Genomic DNA, 19,481 nt, shown 5'->3' with positions numbered 1-19,481 from the left:
AAAAAAAAAAAAAGGAAAGAAAAAGAAAAAGAAAAGAAGACATCAACTTTCACATTTGTCTCCATTTTCTTTTCCCTGAAATCCTAAAGCAGTCGTTGAAGACTTTGTGCTTTTTATGGAATGTTAGTTTAGTCGGGTCACATATCAATGGGACTTTCCCATTCACTTTTCCGGCAGTGGGGTTAGATCTCTCCGCATACCCACTTACACTCACCTAAGGCCTTCTCTATGCTAATTGCAAATAATGATTTATTTATTAATAATTTTTAAATGAGCTACCTAAAATATGTCTAAAGATAATAAGCAATGGAAAACAGATGAAAATATCCAAAGAGTATACATTGGGATTAGGAGATCAATAGCATCACTGGCCTGACTGAAGGCTAAAGTCTATATGTGACAGGCAGATAGGATGTTAGGCAAATAGTAGATGTTCCCTGGTTGAGTGAATGATTATGTCATAAAAGACAGAGCAGAGTAGAATGTAGCTAAAAATATCCTTTTTGAGGAAGAAAAAGGGAGTGTTCATGAACCTAGAATTTTCATATCTTGTTGAAACCCACCAGCAGAGCTCCTTTGCCTGAGACAAATCAATACCTGCTGTGTTTTCTTTGTGATGGCAACAGGGACTTACCCAAAGACAAACCTGAGGACTGTGCAGACAACTTGCACAGAGGACCAAGAGGATATCTGACTTGAAGGAGACTTCAAGATGTTTGGGGTTTTAGGAAAGAAGAGGCTGTAGAGTGGTTTACATGTTTTATAACTTGGCATTTGCCAAGAAAACTGACACATATTTGATCTTGAATGAATTATGGATACTTTTCCTATGGGCTTCCTTCAACACCATTCACACACACACAAATAGAAACAAACACACACACCAATGCTTACCTTCACCATTAAACTCATCATCAGGTATGTAAAATCTAACAGGGAAATGCTTTTCCTATATTTCTTTTTTAGATACAGGGTCCCACTGTGTCACCCAGGCTGGAGTGCCCTGCTGTGGTCTTGGCTCACTGCAGCCTTGATCTAGCCTCAAGTGATCCTCCCACCTCAGCCCCCTAAGTAGCTAGGAGTACAGGCCAGTGCCACCATGCCCAACTATTTTTATTTTTCTGGTAGGGACAGAGTTTTGTCATGTTGCCCAGGCTGGCCTAAACTCCTGGGCTCAAGCGAAGCCCCAACCTAGGCTCCCAAAGTACTGGGATTACAGGAGCAAGCCACCACTTTTTAATCTGTGGAAACATGGACTTGCTTCTCTGAACCTCAATACAGAACATTAGATTGAAATAATAAGGTGGAGACTACACTGTCTCATCCTTGTTTCATTTTACCAGTAGCTATTCCATAGACAGGTCACTCTTTTGGAGTCTTTCCCTCTGATTCCATTGCCTTAAACTGACTAGGTGATTTAGGTAGGTCTAATTTATTAATTGAGAGCAGATGTTTTGATCTCACAAACTCTCTGTGGCTCTGAAATCTGGAGCTCACAAGCTCTCAATTTCTGTTTGTTTTCACCGCAGTTTGGCTGTGATTGCACCAAGGAAAGAGATGCTTAAACATAAAGAGAAAATGTTAAACTGAGTCATTATGTAAACAGCCTAGTTTAGGAAAACCAAAAAGCAGACTAGGAAGATAGGACCTATTCTCAAAAAGGTTTCCAGTATTTCATTCAGGCAAGGAATCTTGCAATGAAAGAGAAAGTCATTGGATTAATATTCAATTAACATGACATTAAAGTTCTAAGAAGGCACTAATCTTTTCTATTTTATAATTATTTCTTATATAGTTGTTTACTCCCAAATCACTATAATTCCAAAAAAAAATCAGAGGACCTATAATCATATTATTCTTATTTTTAAAAGTTTAAATGGCTTGGCTAGGCCAGGCATGGTGGCTCACAGCCGTAATTCCAGCACTCTGGGAGGCCAAGGTGGGGTGATCAACTGAGGTCAGAAGTTTAAGACAAGCTGGCCAACATGGTGAAACCCATCTCTACTAAAAATACAAAAGTTTGCTGGGCATGGTGGCAGATGCCTATAGTCCCAGCTACATGGGAGGCTGAGGCAGGAGAATCTCTTGAACCTGGGAGACGGAGGTTGTGGACACTGCACCACACTGCACTCCAGCCTGGGAAAAAGAGCAAGACTATATCTCCAAAATAAAAAATGAATAAATAATAAATAGCTTGGCTAAAATAGTATCCAAAATAAATAACAGTATTCAAATCAACAATATTAGTTGGCAAAAATTAGACTACAACATCTTAGGAAGCAAGACTCCACAAATAAAATAATGAGCTAATTGTTTTAAATGGTCAAATATTCCAATGAACTAGATGTACCTAAAGTTTCTATCTCTGACAATTTCTAAGAAAAAAATTCTTATGATATGCACTATATGAAAATTTGATTTTTACTATATTCTAGGTAATCTGTATTTGTTCAAATTATGACAAGAATCTAAATTGTAAATTGAATTAAAATTCAAGTACTGGAAGATTATGTATGTAATGGAAAATGTTCTTCATTAGGAAAAGCTATTTCTTAATTATTCAAACAGGCATAATTCATACCACCAAATACTACCAATAATATTATTCAAAACACACATAATTTCCAAAACTTCAGTAAGATTATTACTCAATATTCAAATTGCTGAAAGCTTTTTGTGCTGGGAGAGAAACAGGCTATCATAAATCCACCCCAGTTCAACTGTGCTTAAAAAAAAATACTAAATACGTTTCAATTAATCCATGTCAGGGAGATCTTTATTTAATAATCTTTCATAATTATCTTTACTGGCAAGCTATGTGTACACAATGTCAAACATCCAACTGACAGATGAAAATTTGACTAATTTAATAATTGTCTTCTAGTTGCATGTTGATGTTGATTGGTTAAAACATTGGTCTCACTCTGTTAACAATTTAGTTTTCATTTTTCACCTAGATTTTGTGACTATATGCATACAATTGGACTTTGTGTGTCTAGACAACAAGAGAAAGAAAATTAATTTCTCTTTAATATCACACACAAAGAGTAGTGTTATTGCCATTTGATAGTTTAAGGGAATTTTCCAAAACGTTATTCTAATCCTTTCATGGTGAATAATTTATCTAATTTACATATGCTCAAAATCCATTTGACAACAGGAGCTCAAAAAGACTAAAGTAAGGAATAAAGCAGAATGATAATAGCTCTTTTAAGAAAATGTTACTTTTCCTGAAATTCCCATTTGTTAAAACCATACTAGAAAAGACCAGAAATGATGGGCTGTTGGTCTTACTTCTTCAGCTTATCCCTCCACTACAACAGTGAACAGCTATGTCACAGATGATCAACATTTATTATGCCTGGATTAATATACATACCAGACCCACTATGCACATGCAATTTTGCTGAAATTTTCAAGTTCTTTTTTCTATTATTAATGATGTTGCACTAACATCAGATTATAAGGTGCTTGTATGTGATGGATACTAAGCATTTTATATGGATTATAAGCTTAAACCTCTCAGCTATCTCTATTTTAGACATAAGGGCACTGTGTCCCATGAAAGCTGAGTCACTTGCCCATAATGATTGATCTGCCAAGGGGATAAACTGGCATTCCAACTCCATCAAACAAGTTTTGGCTGGAGGAGTAAACAAAGTGTACCTTCAAAAGGTGAGAGAGTCACTTTGCCCAGAAGAGACGACAGGTTAAGTTGCAGCTGGAAGGAATGGAGAGCTCAGAGGATTTTGTCAGCAGTGTTTGTAAGTAGGAAAATAAGAAATGTAAAGGTGCAGCCACCATCACAAGTGAAACTCTATGGAGACAGATGATGAAAGAATCGTTTGGGTATTTTGTTATAAGTCATTCAAAGCCATCATCTCTAGAAATCTGTCATAGCTGTCTGAAAAAAAAATTTAAACCACCCTTTATTACTTTCCTGTGTCAAAATAGTATATCTGTTGAATATGCTGTTTAGGACAATTTGCCATGGGGCTATATTAACCTGATGCAAAATGTCAAATTTGCAGAATGTCCTTGAGTGTGGTGGCTTATGTCTGTAATCCCAGAATTCTGGAGCCTGAGATGGGAGGATCACTTGAGGCTATGAGTTCCAGACCAGCCTGGGAGACATAGGAGGGCTACAACTCTTTAAAAAATTTTAAAACTAGCAAGTCATGGTGGCTGAAAATTGTAATGTAAATCTAATAGGGGATTTTTTTTTCATTGTTTCTTTATGGATCACTTGAGGTCAGCAGTTTGAGACCAGCCTGACTAACATGGTGAAACCTCATCTCTACAAAAACTAGCTGGGCATGGTGGCACATGCCTGTAATCCCAGCTACTCAGGTGGCTGAGGCAGGAGAATCCCTTCAACCTGGGAGGCAGAAGTTGCTGTGAGTGGAGATCACACCACTGTACACACAAGCCACCACACTCAAGGACATTCTGCAAATTTGCCATGGGGCTATAAAAAAAAAAATATTTTCTAATTTGCAGGAACCTGGACATTCTTCTTCTCTGAAGCTTAATATAGTATCAGCCTGTAGTCCCAGATACTCATGAGGCTGAGGTGGTAGAATCACTTGTGCCCAGAAGTTTGAGGCTGCAGTGAGATTCTGGGCCACTGCACTAGAGCCTGGACAACAGTGCAAGATCCCGCTCAGAGACAGGATAACTATCACTCAAATTTTAGGAGAGAATTTTTTTAAAAATCTGAAAAATATCTGCCTTAAAAGAATAATCTATATGGTCTCCTTGGCATTCTTGAGGAAGACAGAAAGCTGTAAGTGCCCAAGAGTGTTTTCAACTATAAATTATTGGAAGTAGAATCCCAGAATGGACTTGGGGTCAGAAGGCTCAAAACCTAACGACTTCAGCAACTCTGAACTTTGTTTTCAGAGTAATATTTCATTACGAATTTCAAATCATATTAAAGGGTGATAAAACTCTTCCTTAGTTTTCTAAGGTAATACCACTGTCACAAATATCCACAAACTTATTAAGCTTGGAACAACGCTGATTTGTTCTTTTACAGTTTCTTCAGAATTTCTTCTACGGGGCTAGGGTTTCTTCCAGAGGTAAAGTTTCTTCCACGGGTCACAGTTTATTTTATGGGGATAGAATCGAGGTGTCAGCAGGGCTGTTGGGCTCCTCTATGGAAGTATTAAGGAAGAATCAGTTTCCCTGCTTCTTCTAGCTTCTAAAGGCTGCTGCCTACACTCCTTTCTCCTGGCTCTCTCATACTCAAAGCCATCAGTGTCCAAGTATCTCTTTCACACGCTGCTTTACTCCAAGTCTGATCTCCTCTTGAGACTTCTGGGTCCACATTGGAGTGTTTCTGTTAATATACTGTGCTCAGTCAGATAACCAAGGATAATTCTCTCTATTGGAAGGTCTGCTGGTTAGCAAACATAATTCCATCTACAACCTTAATTCCCCTTTGCCATTTGAAGTCAATACTTAAGGCAGGGTATTGAAGATGTCAGGTGCCATGCCTAGCAACCTACTCTGAGGTTCCAGGAATGACAGGTGAAGGGAGGAGAAAGGCCATACACATCTCTCAAGGACCATGATTCTTCTGCCTGCAAAATTAGAAATGCTTGTAAACTTGAAATCTCAGCCTATAAAGCTTGCCTGGCATATAATTGCTCCTCAAAAATATTTTGGACAGTGAAGTGAAGCAGTGCCTGCTCATTCCAGACACCTTGCTGTAAGAGCTGTCCTTCTCCCCCTGCCAATTGTTATACCCAAGAGTAGCCCAGTTATCTCTTCTTACTCTTGAGTCAGCTGATCCAATTAAAACTCTACCCAGGGACTGTTAGTATGGAATTATGGAACTTTGTCCTTCACTGGTGGTACTGAGAAAAACAAAATGCATGTAATGAAAACTGCAGAGAACCCTCTTACCCACCATGTAAAGCAAGTCTATTTCCAGAGAGAAGCAAAGAAATAGACATAAGATTGGTGATGTCCTTGAACTCATTTCTTCCAGGTGCCTCTAAAGTCCACCTGCATATCTGCCATTCTCCCAATCTGATTTCTCGGCTTTTGCAGTAAGTTGGATATCTCACCACCCTTCTAATAAATTTCAATTTTTCCCTCACTGCCAGATTGAGACTAGTTATTTTCTACCAGCTGGACATAGTCCCACAGTCCAATCAGTCCCCTTGACTAATGCAGAATGCCAGAAAAGTTTGTACGACTTCCTGAAAAGATGTGAGATATTCAAGGATGAAAACCATGCTATAAATTATATCTTCAATTAGATCAAGTGCTGTCTATAAAAGAAGCGAATGCATTTTTTTGTAAAAACACTAGCAAACCAGTTGACTTTCTAGCTTCTTTCCCCATTGTTCATCTGCTACCCTTTTATCTTAGGTAGCTTTTCTACCCAACAAAGTGCCATGGTCAGCAGCTATGGATAACATAAAAACATTTATGGTCCCAGTCCAGTGGCTTATGCCAGTAGTCCCAACATTTTGGCAGGCAGAGGTGGGAGAGCACTTGAGCCCAAGACCAGCCAGGGCAACATAGCGACACTCTATTTATACAAAATAAAAAATAAAAAAATTAGCCAGGTGTGGTGGAGTGCACCTGTAGTCCCAGCTACTCAGAGAGGCTGAGGCAGGAGAATGGCATGAACCCGGGAGGCGGAGCTTGCAGTGAGCCGAGATTGCGCCACTGCACTCCAGCCTGGGTGACAGAGCGAGACTCCGTCTCAAAAAACAAAAGAAAGCTGAGATGAAAGAATTCTTCGAACCCAGAAAGTCGAGGCTGCAGTGAGCTACAATTGCACCACTGCACTTCAGCCTGGGTGACAGAGCAAGACCCTGTCTCTAAATCAAAAAAATAAAAATAAAAATAAAAACAAAATAACTTTCATTATATGGCACTGACAGAAAGAGCACGTGGTAAAGCAGAGCTTCTGTTACCATCCCACACTTAACACCCAAGTAGTAACAACAGCATCGATTGGCGCCAACCTACTTAAGATAGATTTGTGTGTTCAAATGTTCCATTCAACAGATGCTTAATACATTAATCCCTTCTATAGCCCAAATATTCTTCAGGACACAGCTCAACCATTTACAGATTCCATCAAGATTTCCTCAAAACATAACTTGTCCCTGAGCTGTCACAGAACTTTCTTTGTTCCTTCCCTAGAATGCTGTGGCTTATCGTCTACCTTTATGTTTACTAACTGTCCAAATTTCTACAGGTTAATGTCCATGTCGTGTCTGTTTACATTTCATTGCAAAGCTCCAAGCTTCACCGAATAGGTCCTCAATCACTAATCGTGGCATGTTTACTTAAGTAATAGAATTCAAAGTCTCAGATTTCATCTTGGGGAAAAAAGATGATAGGGACACCTTGCATTCAATCACCTGCTCTTTTTTAAATAGCTTCCTTTTTCAATTGTATTGCTAGCAAAGAAAAAAAAAAACAGAATTTCACTTCTCTAGAAATCACAATGGCATTTGCTGTTATCCTATAAGGAAAATACAATGATAGTGACCTTCCTTCCTTTCTGTTTTCTTTTTTTGAGACAGTGTCTCACTATGTCACGAAGGCTGGAGTGCAGTGGTGTAATCTTGGTCACTGCAACCTCCTTCTGCCTCTCATGTTCAAGCAATTCCGCTGCCTCAGCCTGCTGAGGCCAGGCTGGTCAGAAACTCCTGACCTTAAGTGATCCACTCACATTGGCCTCCTAAAGATTAGAGGTACAAGCCACCGCACCTGGGCAATAATGACTTTCATTTATATTTTTCTTTATATTTCCCAGGGTTTTTAGTCCCACTGAGAGGTGACAACGTGCTAGCAGCCCTCGCTCTCACCTCCTCGGCCTCGGTGTCCACTCCAGCTGTGCTTGAGGAGCCCTTCAGCCCACTCTGCACTATGAGACCCCTCTCTGGACTGGCCCAGGAGGGAGCCCGCTCCCTCTGCTTGCCGTGAGGCATGGAAGGAGAGGTGGAGAGGTGCAGGCAGGAACCAGGCTGTGCGCGGGGCTTGCCGGCCAGCGCGAGTTCCAGGTGGGCACGGGCTCTCGCACTCCCAGTGGCTGGCCAAGGCAGAGAGGGGTTAGCACTTGGGCCAGGAGCTGCGGAGGGTGCGCTGGGTCCCCCAGCACTGCCGGCCTGCCCGCACGGAGCTCCAATTATCTCTAGGCCTCAGCCACCTCCCCGTGGGACAGGGCAGAGGACCTGCAGCCCGCCATGCCCTAGCCCCCCAATGGTGGGCTCCTGCGCAGCCCCAGCCTCCCCAACGGGCGCCGCCCCCTGCTCCGCAGGGCCCAGTCCCACTGACAGCCCAAGGGCTGAGGAGTGAGAGCGTGGCGCACGGTACTGGCAGGCCACAGCGCGGGATCCACTAAGCAAAGCCAGCTGGGCTCCTGAGTCCATTGGAGAATTGGATAACTTTTTTTTTTTTTTTTCTTGAGACTAAGACTTGCTCTGTCGCCCAGCTGGAGTGCAGTGGCGAGATCTCGGCTCACTGCAAGCTCTGCCTCCTGGGTTAACGCCATTCTCCTGCCTCAGCCTCCCGAGTACCTGGGACTACAGGGGCCCACCACCACGCCTGGCTAATTTTTTGTTTTTTTAGTAGAAATGGAGTTTCACTGTGTTGGCCAGGATGGTCTGCTCTCCTGACCTCGTGATCCGCCCACCTGGCTTCCCAAAGTGCTGGGATCACAGGCTGAGCCACCAGGCCGGCTGGGAATTGGAGAACTTTTATGTCTAGCTGGAGGATTGTATGTGCACCAATCAGCACTCTACATCTAGCTAATCCTGTGGGGACTTGGAGAACTTTTATGTCAGCTAGAGGATTGTAAATGCACTAGTCAACACTCTGTGTCTAGCTCAGGGATTGTAAATGCACCACTCTGTCAAAATGGACCAATCAGCTCTCTGTAAAACGGACCAATCAGCAGGATGTGGGTGGGGCCAGATAAGGGAATAAAAGCCGACTGCCCAAAGCACGCAGAGCCAATTTGCCACGTTCCTTTCCATAATGTGGAAGGTTTGTTGTTTTGCTGTTTGCAGTAAATCTTGCTGCTGCTCACTTTTTGGGTCCACGTGCCTTTATGAGCTGTAACACTCACCTTCACAAAGGTCTGCAGCTTCACTTCTGAGGCCAGCGAGACCAGGAACTCACCGGCAGGAATGAACAACTGCAGACACGCTGCATTTAAGAGCTGTGAACTGCAGACGCGTTGCCTTTAAGAGCTGTGACTGACACCGTGAAGCTCTGCAGCTTCACTCCTGAAGCCAGTGAGACCAGGAACCCACAGGGAAGGATGGACTACTCAGGAAAGAACAACTCCAGACGCGCTGCCTCTAAGAGCTGTAACACTCACCACGAAGGTCTGCAGCTTCACTCCTGAAGTCAACAAGACCACGAACCCACCGGCAGGAAGAAATTCCAGACACATCTTAATATCTGAAGGAACAAACTCTGGACATATCATCTTTAAGAACTGTAACACTCACCGTGAGAGTCCGCGGCTTCATTCTTGAATTCAGTAAGACCAAGAACCCACCAATTCCGGCACACCATGATGAAAAATGGAAGGGCTTTTCGCCCTGAAACCATTCAAGAATAAGACCTTAAGATGTATGTCCAAGGAAACAGAGAGAAAGTGCAGGTGTAAGTCACTCCAGAAGTGGTTCCTTGGCTCTGTCCATTCTCCAAGACACCCTGGACTCACTTATGGCTTTTTCTCCTCCAAGCTTTATATTTAATACAATATGTTGTGTGAGCAACTACTTCAAAATGTGTCTTTTATTTTTCCATTACTTTTTAACCTCACTTCTAGACAATACCAAGGGTTTTCATTAAAAACCTGAAGTGATTCCATAGCTCATCTTTCTGTGTTCAGTCTCCTTGGTGACCAAGAGAAATCTCAAATTGTAGTGCCATGCTCTCACGTATGAACTGACATGAACTTAGTATGTGAGATTGCAAATTCTCAGCTCGATTTTCATAAGTTTTCAAGCCACCAAGCCGTATTCTGCATTGCTACCAAGTTTTGTTTAATCAAGCTACTAAGCCATATTCTGCATTCAAAATAGTCAGTTACCCCCTCGTTTCCTCTGGCTCTTTCTCTCTGACACATGTAGACACAAACTCTCTCTCTCAAATACACACACACACACACACACACACACACACACACCATGCGGATTCGGTCTCCAACTCTTCCTTGTCAACAATATCCCATGTGTCCTACTAGAGCTTCCGACTGGCTTTGACTGACTTTGACCTTACTTGAACAGCTATCAAAATGTTAAATATGCAATATAAGTTAATTAACCTGTCATCTAGACAACAAAGAAATTTATATAAAATTTAAATAAATTTGTACAGTATAGCTAATTACAAATATAGAAATTTGTAATTATGTATGAAGACTCAAGACTAAGCCTAGTAGATCATGATGACAATTTGAACAAAAAGACTCACCTTCAGCAAGACCTGATTTATTTTAAGGGAATTATAACAAACACTGCTTTCTACAGAACAACAATTTATATTTCTTAAAACTATTGTACTACAAAGAAATTTCCAACACTTTTTCTCATCCAAGATATTTCTTAAATTTAAGGATACGTACTTAGCTGAAATAAAGTCTGTTTTTGCATTTTTAATAAATGTACACATTTTATGAAATTAGAAATGTAGAAATTTGAGCAAATCTGATCAAGGCAGAAAGACAAAGCTAAACAAAAAAAGTAGAGATTCTAAGTGGTCAGAGTAGAATTCTGAATTCCAGATAATAATATTACTATCCTACTAAATAAAAGCACTGATATGAATTGAGATACTGCCTAAGAGAAGGCCTTTGGAGAGAATCAGCATGATGCCAATATTTCAGTATGTTGTTGTGAATGCAGAGTTCATTCACTTAGTGAATGACCAATAATTAAATATCTAAGTCTTTGCATTGCCTAACAAGTTGGTAGAATTACAAAAACAAGTAAGGAAACAAACAAAAAACCCTCCTAACTCAATAGTCTGTGACTTGTGGTTTGTGTAAACATGCAGGGCTGTAGCTTTGAACTCTCACAAGCAAAATTTTAAAGTTTACACATTGTGGGGAGATTTATTCTATGTTTTCAGTCAGTATTAAATTTCTGATTCCCTTTTCGAGATTACATGCGCATATTGCTTCAAAAAGCCTAAAGAATAGAAGTGGAACTGGGTTTATTATGAAATTTAGATTACTTTTTCACTGAATAGCATTTTTCACAGTTATACTCCCCAAATTACAATTCAATACAGAATCACAATGAAATGTCCACACTGTTTGTGGTCTCCATCCACATAATTGTACATACAGGGCTCTGCTGTCATGGAAGATATTGATTTTTTTCATGGGTGTTCTCATTTCCATCCAACATCCTATATGAGGAGGCATCCTATTTGAAGTGCATTCATTGTTGCCAAAGCTAGCTCTATAAAATCACCAGGTCCTAGAGTCTAGCACATCCAATGTATTATAAAAGCAATTGTAATACTTTGTCCTGTTTGGAGTTTTTCTCTGAATTTTTACCTTCTATTCTTTTTACTTTTGGTTTGAATAGTTCCTTTATGAGAAAGACGTCGACCCAGGTGGCTGCTCAAATGAGAACCCTAATAGATTTTGACAGCTCTTTCTCATCACACACATGCACAAAGGGGACTATTAGGCACAGAGACAGCTCAGAACACCCTATGGAAGTACAGCATCCAAATATCAGTTTGACTCCTTCAGTCACATTCAGACTTGGATTTTATGAGATGATTGGGAGATCTGTCACTCTAACGACAAGGGCAATATTCCAGAAACCACTAATATGATGAAGCAGAGTCCTTTAATTTTTTACTCTGAGCTATTCCTTGTAATCTCAATGACAATTTATAATCTCAGTGGCACACAACCCTAATCTAGTTTGTCATGACACTCTACTTAGACTACCTGGCAATTACCTGGAGAGACAGTAATCTGACAAATGCAATATTATTTTGGAGATCAATGAATTAATGTAATTCTTTATTTAATACTTTCAGCCAAATTTTACTGAAAAATATTTTCCAGGGATTAAAGTTTAAAGAAAAATGAGAAGAGAAAAATGAGAAGAAAAATATTCTCCATAAAAATAATTTATCACATTCTCCATGAAGAACTTCATGCAAGAGACAAGCTCTAGTTTCTACATTAGATATATCTGTCATTCTCACAAATTAATTCCTTTCTTTCCAGATATATTTTGTTTTCTGTTGTCCTTTCTCCTTATCTAAAAATGGCATATGGAAATGCTAACTGGGAAATGTGATACCACTCTGGCATAACTTTGGTTATTCTTCTGAGGAAATCTGAATTTGAAACCTATACAGACATAAAACTGTTCACGTTTTACTAACATTAGGTTAATATATTAAATGTTATTGTCTTTACAGACTTTCACTGGTGTTTGATAGAAAAAAGAGGAAATTTTTAAAAATACAAACACATTAGTGTCTAATGTAGCTAGAATCATCTGACTATATTTTGTTATTTGATTGTAGTGGATCGTGGAAGAAAACAAAGTCCAAATTTACATTAAGAAAATGGATTCTAAACAATGAAATCCTATCATTGTATGAACTACCTCTTGCTTATATATTTTAAAAAAATAAAGTTTTTCTTTGAAAACTCAAAAAAGGTGCTAATATCTCAAGTCGTTATGGCAGAAATAACCATTTTCTCTATCTTTCAGTTTGTAAACTGGAGCATGGTAGTGTACTTAACTCTATTATTTTTTCTATAGATTCATTCCTTTACAGATGATTCAGGTATAACATGCAACACTATATGCTCATATTAATGTTCATCTGCAAATAAAATTATAAAACGTTAATTAGGTAACATATGAAAATAATTAAAGTCATTATTTATAGTTTTGTCCATCCAATAGATGGCCCAATATATACAAGTGGAACACGTGGTAAGCTACTGCAAGAATTGCATCTGGAATATGAAAAATAAATTAAAATAAAATAAACAGGTTATAGAAAAGATCATGCATGAGACATTATAAAACCCTCCTGGCAAATCTCTCTACACACTGCACAAGAAGAATTGTTTTCTGTTCCATTGAGGTACTCACCATCTTCCGTGGGCACATAGATGTTTAAGTAAAGGCAGTCTTCATTCTGATCTTGAACATAGGTCATCAAAGTATCCAAACTGGCAGTAAACCAGATGGGCAGCATGTCATGCAATAAGGATCTCTCATCCAGGTGCTGGGGGCACACAGCAGCAAACTGAGTAGCATTTCGGATGCCAGTCCAGGAAGATGGGGATTCTGGGGGCTGAAACCGCCTCTCTCCAGTGGGGGGTGAGGCATAGGGGACCCCTAAGTACTGCTCCACTGGACCCAAGATCTCACTGGGTAATGGTATTCTTAGGCCCCGGATTTTGCCATAATTTGTGTTGACAACTGGATACTGTGTTTGGCTGTCAATGAGGGTGAACTTGATGGCAAGAGCCGTTATCCACAGGAGGACATTGGAGTTTAACATGACGCAGACGGAGGTGAACAACAAAGGGAGCCATAGCAGTCCCTGGGGCTGCGACATGATTCAAATCCACATCCACATCCGAAGCTGTCTAAATGAGGTGGCTCCAAGGAGACAAAGCTCAGAGGTGAGCCTGCAGAGAGATAAGTCTTTTGAAAACTCCAATGCAGCCTAAAGGAGGAAGAAAGCATACAAGAATAATGAAGCCACACAATGACCACCTAGAACACTGGTTGGCTTTTCCATGAAATCCACAACATCTCCCTATGAAATTCCTATTCATTCATAGGAATGAGTATAGTGCCATCTCCACATAGTCGACAACAGCAAAAACATAACTTGTCTTTATTATTATTATTATTTTCTTAGAGATGGTGTCTTGCTACATTGCCAAAGCTGCAGGGCAGTGGTGCTATCACAGCTTACTGCAGCCTCCAACTCCTGGGCTAAACCCATCCTCCCACCTCAGCCTCCCGAGTAGCTGGGACTACAAGAATTCACCAGTATGTCCGGGCAATTCATTGGAATTTTTGTAGATTTAGGTGTTTCTGTGTTATCCAGGCTGGCCTAAAGAGATCCTCCTCAATCAAACTTTCAAAGTGTTGGGATAACATGTGTCAGTCACCATGCCTAGTGTTCATCAGTTTTCTTAATTCTGACTGTACATCCTATCACCAGGAGCAATGCCTGACATTTAGAAAACACTCATCACATCTATGTTGAATGAACAAACAGATGTACAAGAATAGTATGAGTTATGCAGGTGATAATAACGACAGCTACCAATTTCACTATTGTTTACCAGACTGGTTATCAAAAGAACTTTTTCTCAAATGTTTAAGGCAATGTTCCCTCTTTCCTAAGGGAAAGATATGCATGCAGATCTAAAAGTTTTCCAGTAGGATAAAATAGAAGCATGCATCCAGGCCATCCTGTCATTGTGATGTGGATATTTATCAGGCCACAAGGGGAAAATCATCAAACAAAAAAGTGTAGACTTTGGACACAAATTTTCCTTGTTCTAGTCAAGTGCACATATATATTTAGGCTACATACTTAACTGTTCTGAATCTCAGTTTCTTGTAAAAAAAAAAACTGTACAAAACGGTGCATTTCAAGTACATGCTGCAGTGCTGGTCTCTTGAAGACTTCTTTCATAACTAAAAGTGTTGAAGCAATTATCCTGACTTTGCAGTAAGCCACTGCATGCCTGAGAGGTTACCCTCTTCACCCTGCACCCCATTTAAAAAAGCTGAGGCTACATTTGAGTTACTTTCCCATCGAGCCTGGAGTCAACTTTTAAAGGGTCACCACATCAATTTGTCTCTACATGGATAATATGACTATCCCTAGAGAAATTGCTGCTCCTGTGACAATAAAAGAATGTTGTGCAGCAACAGACAGTATGTTAAATGGTCCTCTAGGGACAGAAAACATTTCCCTAGGTGTCACAAGGAGGGTGCGTTTATAGTGTTCTTCATCTCAAAGTGTGCAAATGTGTTTCTGAGGAGTTTGTGGGTTACTCGGAGCATTTGCATCAGAAAACAGTTATCCATTTCATTTAAGTAATCAATTGAACAGAATACATCATATGGCTTTTTTTAAAATAAAACATATTGGAACTGGATCTATCACAGAACAATAATACCATTAGGGGGAAACTCCATAGTACATGACATCCTGGGAAAAGTTCAACAGATTTGGATGAAAATGCACTGAAAATCTGGACTGTAACTTTGAAAGTGACAAAAAGCATGTCACCAAATGGCTGATTTAGCATCTCACCAAATGGCTGATTTAGGTGTTTGCTTCTATCTCTGAATTCTACTGTAGACAACATTTGGATGTCTGCCATGCAGCAATGTTAATAACTAAGAGACAGACAAGAAAAACAAAAAGGTGATGTCATGTTTGGTTGCTTATTTTTTTAGCTAGAAGATTTTTAACTAGAGGTAGCTGTTACTTTTGGAGCCTTCCCCAAGAGAATAAACGAGACCATCATCTTTTTTATAACTTTTATTTTGGCTTCAGGGGTAGGTGTGCAGGTTTGCCATACAGGTAAACTTATGTCACAGGCATTAGTTGTACTGATTATTTCATCACCCAGATACTAGGCCTCATTCCCAATAAATATTTTTCCTAATCTTCTACCTCCTCCCACTGCCCACCCTCCAATATGCTCCTTTTTCTATTGTTTCCTTCTTTGTGTTCATAAGTTCTCATTTCTAGCTCCAACTTATACGTGAGAATATGCAGTATGTGGTTTACTGTTTCTGCATTAATTTGCTAAGGATAATAGCCTTGAGTTCCATCCATATTCCTGTAAAGGATATAATCTCATTCTTTTTTATCACTAAGTAATATTCCATGGTATATATGAACCACATTTTCTTTATCCAGTCTGCCACTGTTGGGCATTTAGGTTGATTCCATGTCTTTGCTATTGTGAGCAATGAGGCCATCAATTTGTAATTCAGATAAATCTGCACCCTGGGATGCTATCTCTGTGAACTGAGGGAAGCAAGTCAATCTCTGCAGACTACTAAAAAGGTAAAATAGTGTGTCCCACCTGCTTCATGAAATTGTGCAGAGCAGGAAGGGAGCATATATAGGCAAAGGCTGAAGAGCACAGAAGATGCCCAGTCAATGTAGACAACATGCTGTCATGTTCACCGCAGTCCTGCCAGAAAGACTTCTGGGTACAGGGATACAAGGTGCTATTAGCTCACTGTTAGTACCAAGTAGGCTGGCAACAGGTCATTCAAATTCATTAGTCATCACTTTACCAATTTACTATTTGGAATTTCACATACTATCTAATTTAATCCTACATAGCTGTAAAGAATTTGGTATTACACACTATCCCAGGTTGGGATTAAATGAGATAGTAGGTAACCTCAAAGTATTGCACAGTTGCTGGAACAGACAGCTCAGGTGGAATTCAGTGGGTAGATTTCTTCCTGTGTTTATAAAGTCAGCTCCATGAGAAATTCCAGCCCATGCCTTAAATTCTCAAACTTAATGTGAGTGAGACTATGACTCACATATTGGTTATGACTGACCCAGCCGTATGATCAAATGCCTCCTCTGTCTAATCTATAACCCACAAGGTCCTGATGGGCAGTGAGCGATTATAAACTAGCAGCAAACTAAGAAGATAAGCCCAAGGGCACCTGTACGCTTCTTAAGTCTAAGTTAGGCATTCACAATATTCACAGGTTGAGAGCTATCTTTTTTTATTCCCTCATATTTTGAAGTTTAGCAAATTTGCAAATAATTGCTATAATCTGAAGCCCAGCATTGCCGCATCTCAGCACAAATGACAATGATTTGTGAACCATATGATTCTTTGTTGTGGAGATGCTGCCTCTAAATTGTATGGTATTTTGCAGCATTCCCAGTTTCTACTCACTAGATGATGGTGGCACCTCCTACCCAGTTTTAACTATGGAAAATGTCTCCAGACAGTGCTGAATGACCCCTGGTGGCCAAAACCACCCACAAGTGAGAATTACTCGTCCAAGCCATCAAGCATAAAATGATAGTGGCTGTGCAAATGATTAAGTATCTGTAGGTACATTTAGAGAACATAATTAGTGCTGCCATGTATGTGTGTGTGTATGTGTGTGTGAATGTGTGTGAAAATATACTAATATAAAAAATTAGGCAGGATCTAGCAGGATGGCCAAATATAAACAGCTCCGTTCTGCAGCTTCCAGTGAGACAAATCAGAAAGTGGGTGATTTCTGCATTTCCAACTGAGGTACTCAGGTCATCTCATTGGAACCGGTTAGACAGTGGATGCATCCCATGGAGAGTGAGCAGAAGTAGGATGGGGCACTGACTCACCCAGGAAGTGCAAGGGGACACGTACCTCCCTCCCCTAGCAAACAGAAACCATGAGGGACTGTGACATGCATCCCAGATACTATGCTTTTCCCACAGTTTTTGCAACCTGTAGACCAGGAGATTCCCTCAGGTGCCTATACCACCAAGGCTCTTGGTTTCAAGCACAAAACTGGGTGGCCATTTGGGCCAACACCGAGCTAGCTGCAGGAGTTTTGTTTTTTTTTTTTCCATAATTCAGCGAGACAGAACCTTTCACACCCCTGGAATGAGGGCTGAAGCCAGGGATCCACGTGGTCTTGTTCAAGAGATTCCACCCTCATGGAGTCCAGCAAGCTAAGATCCAATGGCTTGAAATTCTCCCTGGCAGCACACTACTCTAAAGTCCACCTGAGACACTCAAGCTTGGTGGGAGGAGGGTTGTCTGCCATTACTGAGGCTCCAGTAGGAGGTTTTCCCCTCACAGATTAAAAAAAGCAGCCTGAAATTTCAGCAGAACCCATCAGAGTGCAGCAAAGCATCTGTGGCCAGACTGCCTCTCTAGATTCCTCCTCACTGGCAAGGCATCTCTGAAAGAAAGGCAGCAGCACCTGTCAGGGACTTGTAGACAAAACACCCATCTCCCTGAAACAGATCACCTAGGAAAAGGGACAGTTTTGGGCATAGCTTCAGCAGAATTAAACTGCTCTGAGGAGAGCAGTGGATCTCCAGGCACAGCATTTGAGCTATGCTAAGGAAGAGACTGCCTTCTCAAGTGGGTCCCTGACCCCTTGCCTTCTGACTGGGAGACACCTCCCAGGATGGGTCAAGACTTTATAGAGGAGAACTCCAACTGGCATCTGGCTTGTGTCCCTCTGAAACAAAGCTTCCAGAGGAAGAATCAGGCAGAAGTCTTTGCTGTTCTGCAGCCTCTCCTAGTGATACTCAGGCAAACAGCATCTAGAGTGGATCTAGGAGACCTATCTCACGTGCAAAGACTCAAATAGACTCAGAATAAAAAGATGGAGGAAGATCTACCAAGCAAATAGAAAGCAAAAAAAGAAAAAAAAAAGCAGGGGTTGCAATCATAGTCTCTGACAAAACAGACTTTAAACCAACAAAGATCAAAAGAGACAAAGAAGGCCATTATATAATGGTAAAGGGATCAATTCAACAAGAAGAGCTAACTATCCTAAATATATATACACCCAATACAAGAGCACCCAGATTCGTAAGCAAGCCTTAGAGACTTACAAAGAGACTTAGACTCCCACACAATGTTAATAGGAGACTTTAACACCCCACTGTCAATATTAGACAGATCAATGAGAGAGAAGGTTAACAAGGATATCCAGGACCTGAACTCAGCTCTGCAGAAAGCAGACCTAATAGACATCTACAGAACTCTACACTCCAAATCAAAAAATATCTATTCATCTCAGCACCACATCACACTTATTCTAAAATTCACCAAATAATTGGAAGTACAGCACTCCTCAGCAAATGCAAAACAACATAAATCACAATAAACTATCTCCCAGACCACACTGCAATCAAATTAGAACACAAGATTAAGAAACTCATTCAAAACCGCACAACTACTTGGGAACTGAACAACTTGCTCCTGAATGACTACTGGGTAAATAACGAAATGAAGGCAGAAATAAAGATGTTCTTTGAAACCAATGAGAACAAAGACACAATATACCAAAATCTGTGGGACACATTTAAAGTGGTGTGTAGAGGGAAATTTATAGCACTAAATGCCCACAAGGGAAAGCAAGAAAGATCTAAAATCGACATCCTAACATCAGAATCAAAAGAACTAGAGAAGCAAGAAAAAATTCAGGAGAAGGCAAGAAATAACTAGGAGAAGGCAAGAAATAACTAAGATCAGAGCAGAATTAAAAGAGATAAAGACATAAAAAATCCTTCAAAAAAATCAATGAGGGGGGTTGGAGCCAAGATGGCCAAATAGGAACAGCCCCGGTCTCCAGCTCCCAGCCCGAGCGACACAGAAGACGGGTGATTTCTGCATTTCTGCTTGAGGTACCGGTTTCATCTCACTAGGGAGTGCCAAACAGTGGGTGCAGGACAGTCGGTGAAGCGCACTGTGC

At 40.5% G+C, this 19,481-nt stretch overlaps 1 protein-coding gene and 1 pseudogene across 1 annotated transcript in view; both read right to left on the bottom strand.

Moving 5' to 3' along the window:
* LOC116811452 (acylglycerol kinase, mitochondrial-like) overlaps nt 1–8,402 on the bottom strand; it is a 13,174-nt pseudogene extending 4,772 nt beyond the window's left edge.
* Nucleotides 1–19,481, bottom strand: part of LOC116812227 (neuroligin-4, X-linked-like) — a 193,960-nt gene that overhangs the window by 121,503 nt on the left and 52,976 nt on the right. The window contains exon 2 of the mRNA XM_058434441.1: nt 13,128–13,672. Within this exon, the coding sequence (XP_058290424.1) occupies nt 13,128–13,599 (472 nt within the window). The 5' untranslated portion in view covers nt 13,600–13,672. The remainder of the gene's footprint in view (nt 1–13,127; nt 13,673–19,481) is intronic.

This window comes from Hylobates moloch, unplaced genomic scaffold, assembly GCF_009828535.3.
Source record: "Hylobates moloch isolate HMO894 unplaced genomic scaffold, HMol_V3 SCAFFOLD_25, whole genome shotgun sequence".
NCBI lineage: Eukaryota > Metazoa > Chordata > Mammalia > Primates > Hylobatidae > Hylobates > Hylobates moloch.
The sequence above is the reverse complement of the archived record's forward strand: the minus strand, read 5'-3'. Positions and strand labels throughout refer to the sequence as shown.